General features: G+C 43.6%; 1 protein-coding gene across 1 annotated transcript in view; it reads right to left on the reverse strand.

Annotated features, from left to right (window-relative positions):
- LOC122799218 overlaps nt 1-19076 on the reverse strand; it is a 1108404-nt gene that overhangs the window by 667822 nt on the left and 421506 nt on the right. Inside the window, exon 9 of the mRNA XM_044068137.1 lies at nt 6618-6705. Within this exon, the coding sequence (XP_043924072.1) occupies nt 6618-6705 (88 nt within the window). The remainder of the gene's footprint in view (nt 1-6617; nt 6706-19076) is intronic.

Here is a 19076-nt window from a genome sequence, read left to right on the forward strand (position 1 = left end):
TTGAAATCTTTGGTCCAATGTAGGGAGAACTGAAGTTGCTTGTATACATCTAAAAGATGGAGAAGAGCACGTATTATCCCTTATTAGAGAAATTTGGGATGAAAACTAGAAAGTTAGTGACTTGATTAATATTGGACTCGGAAGCCAATTTAAGCAAGAAAGACAGGCTGGGATGTAAGAAAACTCTACCTTATGAAAAAACAGAGATTTGGAGGAAAGAGCCTGGGGTTTGGATACTCATCTAGCTGAACAGCAACTAGAAAAATTGTTTTCAAGGAGAAAAACTTAAGGTTTGTCTTAGTTGAAGTTTCAAAGGGGCCTTGGGTTAGACCTCGAAGCAGAATAGTTAAATCCCAAGGAGTACAGTCATTGATTGAATGTTTAAGTAAAAAGGTGCCTTTCAGAAAGACCTCGCATAGTCTAGAAGCAGCTAAGGAAGAATGACGTTTGCATGAAAGGAAGTTAGAAATAGCAGCTAAATGCACTTTAACAGTAGAGAAACTAGCCCCATCATGAAAAACTGAAACTAAAAATTCAAGGACAGCTGGTAAAGATGCAGAAAGAGAGGTTCAATCTCTTAACGTCCCACACTGAAAACCTCTTCCATTTATTTTTGTAAATTTTTCTAGTAGAAGTCTTTTGAGAGGACAACAAAATATACTAGAACCAGGAAGGAAAGCCTAGGCTGTATAGCCATCAATGGAAATGGAGAAACCACGCGGGTCAGCTTGATACCTGCTATGTGTCCAGATAAGTCACCCCTGTCAGATGATACAGAAAGTATGGACTGCGGTATCCAGGGCAGATACCAAAGACGAGATCACGTTAAGGGAAACCAAATTTGATGAGGTCAAACAGGTTCAATGAGGATAACTCTGCTCTTCAACAGGTATGTTTTCTGTACAAATTTTGTGATTAGATGTAATTGAGATAAGCATAAAGGAGACCAGAGAGAATCATGAAATAGAGGATCGCTTGATGATTGCCCCCAGAAGGGGGAACCAAGGAAAAGAACCTGCGGCATTTGTTGAGGTTAGAGGTGAAAAGGTCACAGCATGGCTAGCCCCATAGAAGAAAATTCTTTCCACCACTTTGACACTGAGTGACCAATTGTGAGACATCAGAATGGACCTGCTTAGTTGGTCTGCAAGCATGCTGGCTTTCCCTGACATGTGCATTACTATGAGAATGTGGCCAGACAAGAATACCCATTGCCACACTCTTATTGCTTCTCAACACAGTGGATAAGATGTGCCCCCCTCGTTTGTTGATGTACCAGACTACAGATATACTGTCTATTTAGATCACAATTGTCCTGGAGGGAAGCGCATCTTGGAAGGCCTGCAACTGTAGGAGAACTGCTCTGATTTTCAGGACACTGATATGCACACTGGCATCTTCTTGGGACCACGTACCTTGGACTGTCCTTCCCAAGTAATGCCCTCCTACCCCATTTGGTAGGTGTCTGTGGTCACAGTGGTTGTCAGCATCAGGAAAATGAGCAGACTGTCCTAGAGAAACCTCATCTGAGCAAATCCACCACAAAAGATATTTTTTCAAGTTTGAGTGGTCTTGACTGGGGTGAAAGTACAGTTTTGTACCTACCATAAATGTTGATGTTCGAGTGCTAATACAGCTGCAGTCATAACAGATGGGTTCTCCTGCCGTCAGGCGGGTCCTCGGTCGGCCGAATTCCAAAGTCTAGGTCCGGCGTCGGTTGTCGTCGCTTCTTCCCTGAAGTCAGTGCGACAGGGGTATAAAAGAACCAGCCGACGCCATTTTCTTCAGTTTTTCTTGCCCCAGATGGCAGGTGCCCCCAGAAGGAAGGCAATACATAAAATTATGTAGTAATGCAATGCAATATAATCAAAAAACACTAGTTGCAAGCAAATGCACCATAAAAGAATACCCCTAGAGGGGAAGGAGGGAGGGAAACCTGGACTGCAGCTGTATTAGCACTCGAACATCTACATTTATGGTAGGTACAAAACTGTACTATGTTCATCGTGCATACAGCTGCAGTCATAACAGATGGGTAGAATCCCAAAGCTAAGAAAGGGGTGGTAGGCATTAGGTGGAACTAGGAGGAGCCAAAATGCCCTGCAAGACTGCAGTGGCAAAGCCTGCTCTAGATTAGGAGTATAATGGTAGGTTGTAGTGTTTGGAGAAGGTATGCACAGAACTCCAAGTGGCTGCTTCCAAAATATCCTTGGTAGGAACTCCTCTGAGGAAAGCTGCAGAGGTGGCTGTGGCCCTGGTGGAATGAGTTCTAATGCCTGTAGGTACAGTTTTGCCATGAAAGGAATAGCAAAAGCGTATGCAGTGGGCTATCCATTTTGAGATTGTCTGTTTGGAAATTGGCTTTCCTTGAGCTCCTACCGCATAGGCCACAAAGAGCTGTTCTGATTTTCTGAAAGGTTTTGTTCTGTCCAAATAATAACGCAGTTGCCTGTGGATGTCCAAGGAATGTAGTAATCTCTCCCCTTTTGTTTTGAGGATTGGGATAAAAAGTAGGTAAATGTATGGCCTGATTTAAAGCTACCCTGGATACCACTTTAGGCATAAAGGAAGGGTTGGTTCGTAAGGAAACTCTGTCCTGATGGAAGATGATAAAAGGCTGGACAGCCATGAGAGCCTGTAGTTCTGAAACTCTACGAGCTGAAGTGATAGCCAGAAGGAAAGCTGTTTTCCAGGACAAATATTGCAAATCTGATGAGGCAGCTGGCTCAAAAGGAGGCAAAGTCAGTTTTTCCAGAATGAAATTAAGATCACAAGCAGGTATTGGTTGCTTCCTTGGAGGTCTTAAATTCTTAGCCCCTCTGAGGAACTGTCTTAAAAGAGGGTGAGAGAATAAAGGAGGATCAGTGTTGTATTCTGCAGAAATGGCTGAGGCATGGATTTTGATGATGGAGAACGAATGTCCACTGCTTAGCAGTTCAGCCAAATATTGTAGTATTTGAGGTAAATTCAGTTTTCCAGGGTTCTGGCCCTTTTTCTCATTCCAGACACAAAAACGTTTCCATTTTGTGGAGTAAGCTTTTCTAGTTGATGGCCTTCTGGCCTCCAAAATGACATCCTGCACCTCCTTGAAGAGTAGGGCCTGCTGTGATGCTAAGGAATCTTCCATGCGGCTAGATTGAGTGTTCTTAGCTGACTGTGAAGAATTTTGAAGCTGTGCTGAGTCAGAAGAAGAGGCATTAGAGGCAGGGTCCATGGGAATGCATCAGGCTCCTCAGGAGTGGGTACCAGTGTTGCCTTGGCCAGTCCGGAGCAATGAGGATCATCTTTGGTCTGTCTGCTCTGGTCTTCAATAGGACTTTGGGCAGCAGAGGAAGAGGCGGGAAGGCATAAACTGTCGTGGTCTGGGCCTAAACAAGGTATACAGAGGGAATGGAAATCCTTATGCGGTATTTGCTTCCCACAAGAAATACAATTATTAACTTTGTCTGACATCGGTCTGAGGCAAGAAAAGTTTCTAACGGGTACTTAGCTTTTAAGAAGACTTCGGTCCAAATTTTTCGTAATCTCAGGAGCTGGCCGACCGACACTTGCGAACTGCTTCTGCTTTGGGCACCGCGCGGCAAGAAAGACTGAAGAAAATGGCGTCGACTGGTTCTTTTATACCCCTGTCGCACTGACGTCAGGGAAGAAGCGACGACAACTGACGCCGGATCTAGACTTTGGAATTCGTCCGACCGAGGACCCGCCTGACGGCAGGAGAACCCATCTGTTATGACTGCAGCTGTATGCACGATGAACATCAAGGACTGCTCAAGAAGAAACCACTGTACCAAAAGTCCACTGCAGTATCCACATATGAAATCTGGCTACAGAAATCAGAGTGATTGCTGGTGCCATGGACCCTAAAACTTGTAAGACTAGATCTGCTGGAGAAGAATGCAAGATCAGTTTCATTACCTGGGATCTGAGTGCTGTACTCTTGAGGGTGGAACTGACGCTATCTGATTGACAGCGTCTAGACAAGCACTCAAGAACTCCAGATTCTACAAGGGTATGAAGTGAAACTTGCTGTAGTTGAATGTGATGCCTAAATGAAGACACAATTGGTGCAAGAAGTCCATAGCTTATAAAAGTAGATGCCTTGTTGGGGCAGTCAGGAGCCAGTCATCTAGATACAGGAACAAACTGAATCTCAGCAGTCTAAGGTGTGCTGATACTACTGCCATGCATTTGATTAACACCGTGGGAGCTGTGGTAAGGCCAAATGGCAGTGCTCTGAACTAGTAATGAATGGCTCTCAGCTGAAAGCGCAGCTATCTTCTGGATTGCCTGTTCATTCTGATGTGATAGTATGCATCCTGAAGATCTATTCATAACATCCAATCAACATTCCGCAGCAGGGGCAAAATGGAGTGAACCATTACCATCCTGAACTTTGAATATTTCATGTATTGATTTAGACTTTGGAGATCCAGAATGGGTCGCAAGTCCCCTGTCTTCTTTGGCACTAAAAAGAATCTTGAGTAGGTTCTGGATCCTATCTGGTCTGGGAGGACCTTCTGTATGACTCTTTTCTAGCAGTTTTTCTATTTCCAAGCCTGCCACCTCGCTCGGACTGGGTGGGACATCAGGGATTCCTTTAATTTTTTAAGGGGGAGTTTGGGAAAATGGTATAAAATAACCTCTGAATATAATGCCTGCAGCCAAGAATCTTTTGTGATGGATGCCCAGACTTCATGGTACAGAGACAGGCTCCCCTTGACTGCTGCCAGAGAACAACAAGCTGGGAAACTTTTCAGTTGCCCTGGTAGGGTGTGGTCTGAGAAGGAATCCTGGAAACACTGGTTCTGGGGGCCACCTCTGCTGAGGAGGCAACATCTTATAGTTCCACCCTCTGCCTCTGGAAAAACATCTCTTTGTGAGTTTTGGAAAGTGCTCTGGGACTTGCAAAACCACATTTTCCTGCCTCCTTGTTGTTTCTGGGAAAAGTCGTCTCTGAGGAGTAGAAAAGTAGATCCCAAAGGCAGACAAGGTCATCCCATCTTGCTCACTTCTGGAAAGTGTTTCCTTCACCTTTAGGTGAAACAAAGAAGATCCATTAAAAGGAGCACTTAAGGGCTCTGGAAAATTGCACAGGTGCATCCAGGCATGTTTCCTGATGGCTGTGACCGAACCTACTACCTCTGTGAGGTGCACTCTGCAGAGTGGGATATCAGTCTCATGGGCAAGTTAACTACAGAATGCAGCGTGGCCGGTTGCAAAGAGATCTTGTTCTGGTCCTCCACAGACATGGACCCATAAACAGATTTGGAGAGCTCTTTAGTCAAATCTCTAAGCAACCTTTTGAAGTGTGCCAAATAATTCAATGACCATGGGGCAAAGGTCACTAAAGCATAAACTCGCTTACCAAATCTGTCCAAGGCCTTAGACTCCATCTGTTAAGGGGGATGAACAGATGAGCTTTGTTCTATCAGCTCTTTCTTGGTGGCTGCTGCCACAACCATGGCATCTACCAGGACTCCTTTGCTCCAGTGAGCTCTGTCCTTTGGAGGGTCTACAATTCTATCTTGGTGCTCGAGGACAGACTTCACAGTATCCTGCTCCTTCCATGTAAGGTCTATTAACTCATCAGCTGGGGGTGTCACCAAAGATGTAGCCAGGACAGACCCGAGAGCCTCCAGCAACACAGACTCCTCCTGGGAAGCAGTGTTGGAAGACCAACTACCCTTTTATTTTAGAACTTCTAGTATTTCTCCAGAGATGTCCTTAGGTGGAGATCTGGGCAACCCTTCCTTTTCATTGAAGTTAGTGTACTCAGTGAGAGATTCCTGAGAGGAATCAAAGTGTCTCCTTTTGCACGTTCTCTTCAGAGGGACCTCATCATTGGGGGTGGTCTGGTAAGGTATCACAACAGACAGGGCAGTCCTGAGGGATTGACAAGGGACTTGAATGGGTTGGCTGTCCCAGTGAACAGAAGTCAGAGGCTCAGAACAAGACGCAACAGTGGTAAAGAAATTGGATCTTGCAGCTGTAATGGCAGAAATTTCTAACCTCAGAGGAGGAGGAGAGGAAGCCTGAAACAAAGTGATTAAAAGTGCTTTTGCCAGAAAATAGATGGAAACATTCAGTAAGATCCTCAACAGGAGATGGAGGAAACTTTCCTAAGAGAAGAATCACCACCTTTGCATTTTTACAGACTGCCTCTGCAGTGATTAGCTATTGTACCTTCTTACATTTTATAAGAGGAAAAAGGCTGCATCCCCTTACTTTTTGAGAGGGTTTTCTACTCTACCCATGTTTGCTATTACCTGATTCAGGATACCTTTTCATTATAATAGAACACACACTAAAAACAGGGTATTTTCAGGAAAATTACACAAAACTGGTAAACTTGAGTTTGGTGGAAGGTATATACAATCTAACTAGAAGTAACAGGGAAGAACAGAGAAAACTGAGAAACTTTAAGGAAGCATCAAACTTGAAGACATAGACCTTTATGAAAAGAATGCTACTTACAAATGAAATATTAAAAAAACAGTAATTTCTGATGTGCTTAATTAGGAATGTTATAACAGATTCTGGGTTCAAAAGAATTAGCATGATTTTAAATATAAAAATGTGTATTCTTATTCATTCATTTTTAAACATTTACTCACCTCCATAACAGGCAAAAGTCCTTGCAAAAAATGGTCTAGTTCCTTTCCAAGATCAGCATTTCCAAGGCTAAATAGCTTTACAGTTTCTCTGGAAATTCAAAAGACGAAACTACAATTAAATAATTTTCTTCCCGCAACAGAAAAATCCAAAGAAATAACAGTTTCTACACCAAGAATGTAACAAAATTCCAGTAATGTGCGTTACGTTTCTTCAGCCCTAGGAATCCTACGTTAGTCTCCTCACCTCAGTCTGCTATGCCCATCACAGAGTATTACATGGTACGTGAAGAAATGTGCTTGGATGGCTACCTTAGCCACCAACCTTTCATACTCTAGCACCTTTATTTTACAGTTCCTTCACATAGAAATATGTCATGTATTCAGTTTGAGTCTAACTGCAGTCAGGATTAGCAAAGTCCATAACATAGCAGATGATCCAGGAGACATTCTCCATTAGTGGGTGACTTGTGCAGCTCTTACTGTATACAACGTGACATATAACATGGCAGTGAAGCACATGCCTTGCCTCCTGCACACCTTCACAAATATAGTGAACATACTCTGTATAAGACCAAACAGAAAGCAGAGTCAGAGAAGGATATAAAAATGTATCCTTGGCTGACTTAGTGAACCCCAACAGATGAATAAAGGGACCTCTCAGGTACAGGTGGACAATGGGAAAGGAATTATACAATAACAGCTTATTACTATTAAAAAGTAAGCACACTTATTGGATAGCCCAGTGTGCCTGTTGTAAAAGGAACATATACCAACAGAAAAAAGTGTGCCCACTGAAGTACTATTGAGTGGCCAGATTTTCTATTAGTATATGCCGAGGGACAGAGAAAAATATGAAAAATCAGGTGGTTGTTGTTTGTATTTTTGGCTTTTCCTGGTTAGGGGTCGCCACAGTGGAACTCCGGTCCGCTAATGATTGTATGTTCCCCAAAATTGAACCAAGAAACCTAACAGATTTTCTTTATTTCTGTGGTGTCCCTTGTAAAAACTAGAGTTTTTAACAGCTAAAAAAAAAAAAAAAATCTAACTAAAAAAAATGCAACAGAGAGTGTTTTCTCTGTCGTGTCTCCGCACTGCAATGACATACCGTGCGGGCATGGGAACGCAAGTCCCATGCACATCCATTACATAAGTATAAGGAAAAGAACGTGAAGGACTGAACAGACCTTAAAGACATTTAAGAAAGGCAAGTCTTGTCTTTCTTAAATAATGTAATTATTTAATGGCAATAATTCACTCCTGTTTGTGGGTATATCAAGATTTACCAATAGTTGCCTTCGTTTAATCACGTATGCTTCGTCCTTGTGACCAAACCAACTGTGGATACATTTTAATATACTTACACACAAGTATATCAGAATAAGGCAGATTATTGCATAAGTATCCACTAGAAGGGACGCCTTCCCAATAAAAAGTATACAGTGTGTGTGGTGAGTATATATCTGTTTCACCTAACATCAGAGCTCTACCAGAGATGGGCTGACTGGAAGAATCCAATGGAATACCAAAAAAAGTTTGCTGGGAGACTGAAGTAAAACAGAACAAAATGCAGACAAGCTCTGACAGTCTAATACTGCAACAATTAACTACCAAAAGACAAAACCAAACTCCTGCATCTCAGCTGCCAGCAATTATGCTTGGTGAAGGTATAAACTAATGACCAAATGGAAGAAGAAGTGTGTTAACAACAAAGACTCTGACAGGATGGAGTGGAAGCAGTCACCTGTGGATTGGCTTCTGGCAAAGTACAGTTTTGTACCTACCATAAATGTAGATGTCCGATAGATATGCAACTGCAGTCCTGACATATGGGTTGTCCTGCCTCAAGCAGCCCTTCGGTCGGCCGGATTCCAAAGTCTGGGTGCGGCGTCGGCCGATGTCGCCCACTCCACGACGTCAGAGCGGCTGGGGTATAAAGGCATCAGCCGACGCCATCTTCTTCAGTGTTTCTTGCCCCAGATGCCAGGTACCCTCCAAAGAAGGCTAAATTTGGTGAATGGATAAAAAATTCCAGACATGCACAACAGTAATAAACAGATACACCATAACAGATATCCCCAGCTAATAGAGGAAAGGGGGAATGGACCCAAAAGGAGAATTGCAGAGGGGTAGGAGGGAGGGAAAACCTGACTGCAGTTGCATATCTATCGGACATCTACATTTATGGTAGGTACAAAACTGTACTATGTCCTTCAAGAATGCAACTGCAGTCCTGACATATGGGTTGAATACCATAGCCAAGCTGGGGGTGGTAGGATCTAAGAAAGGGATGGTGTAGCTAAAATGCCCTGCAGGACTGCCGAAGCAAAGCCTGCTCGGGATCTGGAGTATAAAGGCAGGTTGTAGTGTTTGGTAAATGTATGCACGGAGCTCCATGTAGCAGCCTCTAGAATGTCCTTTGTAGCCACTCCTCGTAGAAAGGCTGTGGACGTGGCTATAGCTCTGGTGGAGTGTGGCCTAATATTGGCTGGCACACCTTTTCCATGGAAAGAGTAACAGAATCTGATGCAGTGTCCAGTCCATTTTGAAATTGTTTGTTTGGAGATTGCCTTTCCTTGCACTCCAGCAGCATAAGCTACAAATAGTTGGTCAGACTTTCTGGTTGTCTTTGTTCTGTCCAAGTAGTAGCGTAATTGTCTATGTATGTCAAAAGTGTGCAGCAGCTTTTCCCCCTTATTTTGAGGGTTGGGAAAGAAGGTAGGCAGGTGAATTGCTTGATTTAGAGACACCCTGGATATCACTTTTGGCATGAATAAAGGATTGGTTCTTAGAGAAACTCTGTCCTGATGAAAAATGAGAAAGGGAGGTACTGCCATCAGGGCCTGTATCTATGAGACTCTTCTTGCTGAGGTAACTGCCAACAGGAAAACCATTTTCCAGGAGAGAAATTGCATTTCTGAAGATGCTGCTGGTTCAAAAGGAGGAAGAGTTAATTTTTCCAGGACGAAATTGAGGTCCCATGCAGGTACTGGTGGTTTTCTGGGAGGTTTGATATTCTTTATCCCTCTTAGAAACTGTCTTAGCAAGGGATGTGAAAACACAGGTGGATCACAGTTGTATTTTGCTGAGATTGCTGAAGCGTGAATTTTTATGGAAGAATATGAGAGGCCACTATGAAACATTTCTGCCAAGTATTCTAATATCTGTGGTATGCTCATCACTGATGCATCTTGACCCTTGTTGGCATTCCAGATGATGAATCTCTTCCACTTGGCTGAATAGGTTTTTCTGGTGGAAGGTCTGCGTGCTTCCAGCAAGATTTCTTGTGCTTTTTCGGAAAGAGAGGTATGGGTGAAAGTCATGGAACCCTCCAAGCTGTCAGCTGCAATGTTTGCAGGTTTTGATGAACAGTCCTGTAATTGTGCTGTGTTAGAAGCAGAGGCCATTGAGGCAAGGGCCACGGTTTGGTGCGAGTTATGCTCAGTAGCAATGGATACCAGTGCTGCCTTGGCCAGTCTGGAGCTATCAAAATTCCTTTTGGTTGTTCTGCTTTGATCTTCAGTAACACCTTGGTCAGTAATGGTAGAGGAGGGAATGCATAAATTGTTAGGGAATTCCAGCTGAAGGAGAGGGCATCCGTTCTCCAGGCTAGAGGATGGTGTGTCCTTGAACAGAACTTCTCCAGGTGATGATTGAGGTGAGAAGCAAAGAGATCTATGTCCGGTCTTCCCCATGCACTTGTTATTTGTGAGAAAATGTGTGGATGCAGCATCCATTCGTGCGGATCCAAGAAATTTCTGCTCAGCCTGTCCGCCAGAACATTGTCCTTGCCTGGAACAAACTGGGATTGCAAGTGGATGTTCAGTTTCAGGGACTTTTCCCAAAGAGTCATTGTTAGTCTGCAGAGGGGGTAAGAGTGAGTGCCTCCCTGCTTGTTTATATACCACATGACAGTGGTGTTGTCTGTCCTTATTAGCAGATGACCTTGTTGAAGGGATTTCCCGAAGGCCTCGATTGCATGCATCACTGCCAACATCTCTTTTTGATTTATGTGCAGATGCATTTCCCTGGGAGTCCATTGCCCTTGAATGCATCTGCCCTCCATGTGCGCCCCCCATCCATGATCTAAGGCGTCTGTTGTAATGGTTTGACTTGCTAGAGGTTTGTTGAAAGACATGCCCTTGTTTAAATGACTTGCTTGAGCCCACCACAAAAATTCCCTTTGCAGGCATGGAATGAGTGGTATTACGTCTTCTAGATTTTGGCTGTGTTGAGACCATAAGCTTTTTAGGTACCATTGTAGCTTTCTCATGTGTAGTCTTGCCAGAGGTACCAGAAGAATGCAAGATGCCATGAACTCCAGGGCCTGCAGGATTTTCCTTGCGGTCAGCTGGGTGAGCTTTGCTAGGCTTTTGAAGTAATCTGGTAAATGTTCTTGTTTCTCCTTTGTGAGGAAAGCCATTTGTGATTGTGTGTCCAATTTGGCTCCTAGAAAAATAATCTGTTGGGATGGTAGTAGTCTTGATTTTTGAATGTTGACTGTGTATCCCAAAGCCTGTAGTAATTGAATGACATAATCAAAGTGTCTTATCAAGGTTTGTTTGTTGTCCGCTTGTATAAGGCAGTCGTCCAGGTAAGGGTATATTTGAATCCCCTGGAGCCTGCAATGTGCAACTACTGATGCCAGGCATTTCATGAATACTCTGGGCGCAGTAGATAAGCCAAATGGCAATGCTGAGAATTGATAATGCTCTGTTCCTGCAAGAAATCTGAGGTATCTTCTGCAACTGTGTCTGATTGGGACATGCAGGTATGCCTCCTTGAGGTCCAGAGTAACCAGCCAAGACCCCTTGCCCAGCATGGGAAGGAGTTGCTGTAAAGTCAGCATTTTGAATTTTGGCACTATGAGAAAAGTGTTTAGAGCAGACAAATCCAGTATATGTCTCCATTGCTTTTCTTTTTTTGGAACAAGGAACAGTCTTGAATAGAATCCCTGGCCTTGTTCCTGAGGAGGAACCTTTTCTATTGCTTTTATTTGTAACCGCTTTGAAACTTGTATGAGTGCCTCTGCCCTTTGATTTTGTGGCAGGTTTGGCATGCCTTGTCTCGTTGGTAAGGTATGGAAGTGGAACCTGTAACCTTGGTCTACTATGTCCAGAATCCATTTGTCCTTGGTTAAAATGTGCTAGTTCTTTGAGAATAAGGATAATTTTCCGCCTAGAGGAGCTTCTCTTTGAGCCTTGGTCGGCGGAGTGAAAGTAAAGTCATTGTGATTGTCCCTGTGGTGCAGCTGAACTCCCTGCGCCACTTCTCTGATTTGGAGGTTGCCATTGGCGGCCCCTGTAAGAGCCTCGGTATTGCCCCCTACCTCGAGCACGCCTGTTTTTTCCCCTTTGAAACTTGTCAGTGTCTGGAAAGGACCAATTCTTTGAAGGCCAATTCCTGCTGAATTTAGGTGGCTGAACCTGGAGGAAATCCTTGACTGTCTGTACTGATTTAGCCTTTTCCTCAATAGACTTCAACACATCCTGTGCATTAGTACCAAAAAGCTTCTGTTTTTCCAGAGGCGCATCTAGGAGCTTTACTTTAACATGGTCTGGCAGTGGCTGTTCTTTCAGCCAAGCATGTCTACGTATAACGGCCCCTGTCATAGCTGACCTACATGAAGCTTCCAATGCATCATAACCACACTGAAGAAAATGATTACTAACCTGCTGAGTGTTATGAACCAAATCCTGCAATACCTTTCTATCTATAGGCTCAGGAGAGGCTAGCTTTTTCTGCAAATCATCCATTAAGTAATCCTGGTACTGAAACATATGAAAAAGACAGTTAAGTGACCTCATGGCAAGGGTGGAAGAGGTATAAACTTTTTTTGCCCCATCTCTCAAGGGACCTTGATTCCCTGTCTGCGGGCAAAGGGTTTTTGGCCGAGGAAGTAGCCACTCCTTTGGGCCCCTCTGAAATAGTTTCTAGATCCACAGAGTGGGCCTTAAAGAGATGCTTGTGAGTTTCAGGAACCCTGTAATACCTGTCTGGCTTGACAGGAGCGGGAGGGAGAGAATCAGGGGAAGCACTAGAGTCTGAGTATACATCATCCAGGACATCCAACACTGGAGGAATAGCTAATGGCCTGTGCTGGGGTAACTTGAGGAAGGTACGTAGCCTTTTCCTGGAGTCAGAAAATTCCTGGCCCTGCCACTGAAAATGTTCTCTCATGGAGTAGAGAACTTCTCCGAAAGAAATATCCTCTGGAGGAGAGGCAGAAGGGATAGATTCCTCGGCATCAGAGTCCTCGTAGGCCTGGAAGGATTCTTCCTGGGTATCTGAGTGCTCAGAATCCCTAGAGGCTTCATCTGAAGAGAGGGTATCTGGCTGTTCTGTCCTAGGCCTTTTATCTGCAGGAGGCTGAGAACCTCTGTCTGGGTGCGACTGAGAACCTCTGATTAGAGAGATTAGATCTGCAGCTAGGGTCATGATCTGTTTATCAGAAGAAAGGCTCTGGGAAATAGTTTTAGGAAGATGGGCCTTAGCCTGGCTGGCAGCCTTGGCACGTGTGTAGGCCTTGATGGACATGGAGACTGGAGGCCTAGCTGCCCCACGTGCAGGAGTAACTTTATCCACTGGTATGGTGTCAGGTAATTCTAGAGCTTCGGTTTCGGGAGGAAAATCAACAACCGGCACCGGGGAAACCTCCGGGACCGAAGTACGCGGTAAAGCGGTGTCGTCGGCCTGGAGCGGTTGAATTACCGCCTCCGAAGAGGCCGATGCACTCGCGGTAGGCTTAGGCGTGGTATCAGTGGACGACGCGGGCCGAGGATGTCGGTCCCGGTCCTTACGCTTTTTGGAAATATGTGCTGTCGGTTGTTCCGACGGCATGATATAAGCGTAATTTTGGCCAAAAAAGTCTTAGGCAAATTCTGCCCGGCGCCTGAGTGTGCGCTTATTAAAGCAAGCACAGGCAGCACAGGCCGAGACGTCGTGGTCTGGGCCCAGGCAGGGAAGGCAGTAAGAGTGGAAGTCCTTATGAGGTATTTGTTTACCACAAGACAAAATTATTAACCTTTTCAATTTTTTCTGACATCGGCTGAGGCAAGAAAAATGTTCCCCAATGGGGTACTTAGCTTTTTGATGACTTCGGTAACTGAAAACACAGGAGCTGACCGACCGGCACTTGCGAACTGCTTCTGCTTCGGGCACCGCGCGGCAAGAAAGACTGAAGAAGATGGTGTCGGCTGATGCCTTTATACCCCAGCCGCTCTGACGTCGGGGAGTGGGCGACATCGGCCGACGCCGGACCCGGACTTTGGAATCTGGCCGACCGAAGGGTTGCCTGAGGCAGGACAACCCATATGTCAGGACTGCAGTTGCATTCTTGAAGGACATCAGCATTTTTCAATGGGCTGTTTTCAGGTTGATGACACATCAGGCAATCTCCAAGTCTTAAGATGCTTCAAACTAGCATAAAATGGAGGAAGTCTCATGCCCCTTTGCTTTGGTCTGATCTAGTGCACACTCCATCAGAGTGATCACCGAAAATTTGTATACTAACAGTCAGTATGGAATCAGGATACACTCCCCCCTAAAAGTGAGTTTCTGCACCTATGGCTCAAGCTTCCGATAAACTAACACTTGCTTGATGTCTAGGCCTTGAACCTTTTTCCCTGGTTCAAGACCATCAGACTTTGCAACCTCTTCATGGGACAACATACACTGCTGGACATGAGAAAAGACTGAGGGAGGAGGGGAAGGTCCAAGTCCCAAGCATCTCTGATCCTGCCTTGTTAGGTGACTCAAAGTTTACTCTGCAGGCAGATGCCAAGTGATTACAAGTTCTTGACAATTATCTGAGGGCCAGGTGGTACTAAAACTCCAGAATATATCCATCCTACAGCCCACAGGGTGGGCGCTACTTCTTCCAAGCCCTTCTTTAACAACTGAGGCAGACGACTGATGTTAGCTCAAGCCTTTTTTTTTTTTTTTGTCAACAAGAAACTTCAAGACCCTAAAGCCATTCTATCAATGGACAAACTCCCAAGGACGACAAAAACTGGCCTAGTCTATGACAGTGGCCTGCATCTATGCAGAAAAAATTTTTCCTTTAGTCCCAAAGCAGAGTGTTTTCTACCATCACCATTCTCCTTTTGGAAGGTAGGCCAGGAGCTTTTCCCCTTCAAGGTCTTTAGGTTGAAGGGTTGAACTGCTGGTACTTAACACAGTGCTCCTTTACTGTTCTTCAGCAATACAATAAAACCACTGTCACTGCAAAATTTAGTAAACAACTTGATAGCCAAGGGGACACTCTCTGGATTAGTATACACACTGAACACAAGAACTTTCACTAACAGCGTTTATATTACGCTGTCGAAAACTTAACTTTCAACAGCGTAATAATCGACACAAAAATGTCGAAACCCCCGAACATCGGACACACACACACACACACACAAAACAAAAAAACACACAAACACAACACAAATTGCTCTATGCAGGGGCAAGCCCCTGCGCCCAGCTACTTAAATATACCAACTCTGAGATTGCACTACATTGCAGTAAACAGAAATCTCCCCTTGCGGATATTTCCATTTACACGCGCAATGACTTTCACTTTCAATATTGTCGGTCTTCGACGCAGTGAAGTAGACCCCACTAACATGCTTAAGGATTGAGAATTAGATCAGAAATACAACAGTAACAGAAAATAAGTAATGGGCTCAGAGAATAGACACATCTTTGTTGCTGATATCACACTACTCACCAACACTGAATAAGGAATTTCTAATTAGTCCTTTTAGGCCTTACTGTCTGTTGATATATCTGCTCTTCCCAACATTTGACAGAGTAGGATATTAACAGAGGGTGGTCAGAGCCAGGGATTGTGGTTATCATATAAAAGGAGTAAGTATATTTTTAATATGCTCCTTGAACCTGTTGGTCAGAAATGTACTGTGAAGTCTGGAATGATGGACCTAGTACAATGGCGCATTTTCTCACATTGTCAAAGAACAGCTACAATGTATGTACAACTCCCTGTCAGGCTCATTTTCCCAGCCTCCCAAGATGAAATGCCCAGCCTCCTTCCAGGTGGAGCTCATGTGGCAGAACTTCACAAATACTCTTCCCAAAACCAGGGCACAGGGTTCAGCATCGGCTCTTGCCATCCATTCCTCCAGCACCTGGGTCGCTAATTGAATAAGGGTCATCTGGGATGCAGTCAAAGCTCCATCATTCTACTCCACAAAGCCAGTGCCAGTTATGGTACAGGCCAGGAAACATGCTGAATCCTGACAGGTGGAAAAGATACACCCATCAAGAAGGGTCCCCCTAGGCAAGATTTAAAAATCAGAACGTAAAAGTTAGAGAGAGTGTGAGTGAGCAAGTCCTCTGCTCAAGTGCTCTTATTGAGTGATACAAGTTAAAGAAGAGAATTAGCATCTTCAGTTTCAAGAAAAACTATAACTGGAGAAAGTGTAGGCTCTCCCACACATACTTATCCGCTGCAAAAGTGTTGAATGCCAATGACAAGCCTCCACAGGTTCATAAGTGTATACTACACTAACAACCACTGGGATCTTCATAAGCCTAGCCAAGCATCCCAATTGTATCCTGCAAGTTTGTTTGACTTTGAGGTTACTTTAAGGGTTATATGCAAGCTAGGACAAGATTTACAGGCTACCACTGTCCATTAGAAACACAGGGGCTAGAGCCCAGGTGTATTCCCGACTTCCTATCCACTGGTCCAGGTTTCTCTTGAATAGGGTTAGGGAAGAGCTCTGCCTCACATAGATGGAATGTTTGTTCCAGAGAAGGAAAATCAGTACACATACCTGTCCCTCCAATGTCCTACTTACGTCACAAAGTTTTAATCCCTAGATCAAGTAATTCTAATGCTATTCATTTTCTGGATATGTAAAAAGGTTCAGAGTGGGACCTAAGGATGTCCTGTATACCAAGCATAAGTCACATCTCAACAATCTGTAGGAAAGAGCATTTAAAGATAGGGCTTTGAGGCAATCTGCATAAGACATGTTTGTGAGGAACATCTGTGGCCATTCCAATTACTGCATGTTCCTGGTCTGGTACATAACAAAGGGGGTATTATACTCAATAATGGGACTAATGAGGGTCAAATACAGTAGAACAAAGACCTCCTTGGACCTAGATGCCATGCCCTTGCTTATAATCTGAACACAGAATAACTGTGTTACTGATTTCATATGTTGGTTGAAAGGTAGGTTACTGTGTAGATGCATACCCATATCCCTGGTTACTGGTTCTACTTTTAGTGTTCTATCCATGAGGTAATTTCCTAAGGTGGCTAACCAAAGGGTTCTATTATACACTTCTTGGCACTGAGTTTTAAGCTGTGGCTTCGCAAAAGTCATTTGTCTGCGTTAGTCCTTCTTGCATGATGTCAGTGTCTTGTGGGATTCTACGGCTGCTCCAAGTTTGCAATCATATGCAAACATGGTCAGAAAGTGGCCCGTGATATTAGCCTTGACTTCCAAGAAGATGATGCCAAAAAAGGAGTTGACCCAGCAAAGATCCTTGAGGGACGCCACTAAATGACATTCCTCTCTGTGGAGGTGGGTCTCCCCTATCTTAGCTTGCTGGGTCTTATCTGAGAGCCAGCTAGCAATCCAAAGTACAACATATGGGTTTTATGCCTACATCCATTAGTTTGTTTACTATGTCCAAGTAGGGTATAGTATCGAATTCCTTAGCCAGATCAAGGTAGGCTGCATGTACTGTTTGCCCTCATCCATTGGCTTGGTGACCTACTCAAAGTCATCCACCAGGTTACGCAGGCATGATCAACCCTTGATGAAACCAAACTCGGCTGCCTCCAGAGACTGAAGATTTTCTATGTCCTTATTAATCATTTCCATGATAATTTTTTTCAAAGTTTTGCACACGAGACTAGTCATACTTATGAGTCTGTGGTTCCCGGGGTCTGTTGATGGCCTACATTTGAGCAGAGTGCTAACTGTTATGGTTCTCAATTTCTGTGGCATAAAACCTGTCTACAGGCTGTGGTTTTATGGTGACCCCAGTGGTCCTAAGAGGTTATGTTTCAGACTATTTAGGATGCATCCCTGGATGTTATTAGATACCATAGATGAAGCATTTTTTGGCCTTAGAGTGTGCAGCTAGGACCTGCTCCCTAGCGATAGTTTTGGGGGAGGGGGTACAAATTAACCTGAAAATGTTGACCAGCAGATTTTCTATACCTTCTGGCTGTGTGTGTGTGTGTGTGTGTGTGTGGGGGGGCACTACATTTACAACCAATTTTGCACACTGCTGTGTGCTGCTTGTGAGGTTTCCAACATAGCCAAGGAAAGCCTTGTGGTTGTCCTTTGGCTGGGAGGCTATCTTTACCTCATATCTGGCTTTCACATATTTAATTTGTCCTGTTTGTTTGTTTAGACTGATGAAAGTGGTTTCATCATGTTGGGCGTGCCACTTCCTAATCTTGGCTATGGCTCTTTTCTTTTGTTGTGCACACAAAGAGCACAGAACAATGAATGGCCAGTAAGCACTTTCACGTTTCTCTGAATGCTTCTTTAGACTTAACTCCTTCTATAGTACATCAATATAAAGGCAAGTTTAACCAGCTTGCACCAATCAAGATCATCCCACTACATTGTTAATTAATGCAGTAATCAAAAATCAATTAAATGATCTATCTGCCTAGTAATGCTTACAATATTGAAGAATGTAGTGTGTCATCACATAATGCATACAGAAAGGATATGCAGATGTGTGCATGCAATAAAAACAAACATATATATATATATATGCACTAACTAATAAAATGTGCATAGAAAATATATACAAGATACAACCAATGACATATAAAATATGGGCATTCATATAAATGTCCTCCATCTAAAAACATGTTTATTCTAGCCATTTAACAGTCATAACGTCAGTAAAATTTCATTACCATAAAAATCAGCTATTCCATATAAAAACTACTATTCCATAAAAACGTCATACTAGTGTATATATAAAAAAACATGCATTCATACTTGTGTACCAAGGTAATAAATAGGGGTCTGCCCAGTAAAAGTGAGTAAGGGGTCTATCTTTAAGGAAGGGTTTTAGTGAAACCCTATCATTTAGGCCGTGTAGCCTATCTGCTTGTAACCTCAGGATCCATCTAGCTTCCTGCTTCTCAGTATGGTTCCTGACATCACCTAACCTCGCTGTTTTGTATATTAATTCCATCACCGTAAATCGAAACTTGTGTGTTGTATCTGGGCAGACCCCTATTTATTACCTTGGTACATAAGTATGAACACATTTTTTTTTATTTATACAAGAGTATGATATTTTTATGGAATAGTAGTTTTTATATGGAAAAGCAAATTTGTATGGTAATGAAATTTTACTGACATTATGAATGTTAAATGGCTAGAATAAACATGTTTTTAGATGTAGGACATTTATACGAATGCCCATATTTTATATGTCAATGGTTGTATCTTGTTATATTTT

Source organism: Protopterus annectens, chromosome 4.part0 (assembly GCF_019279795.1).
Source record: "Protopterus annectens isolate FY-2018-M chromosome 4.part0, PAN1.0, whole genome shotgun sequence".
NCBI classification, from domain to species: domain Eukaryota; kingdom Metazoa; phylum Chordata; order Ceratodontiformes; family Protopteridae; genus Protopterus; species Protopterus annectens.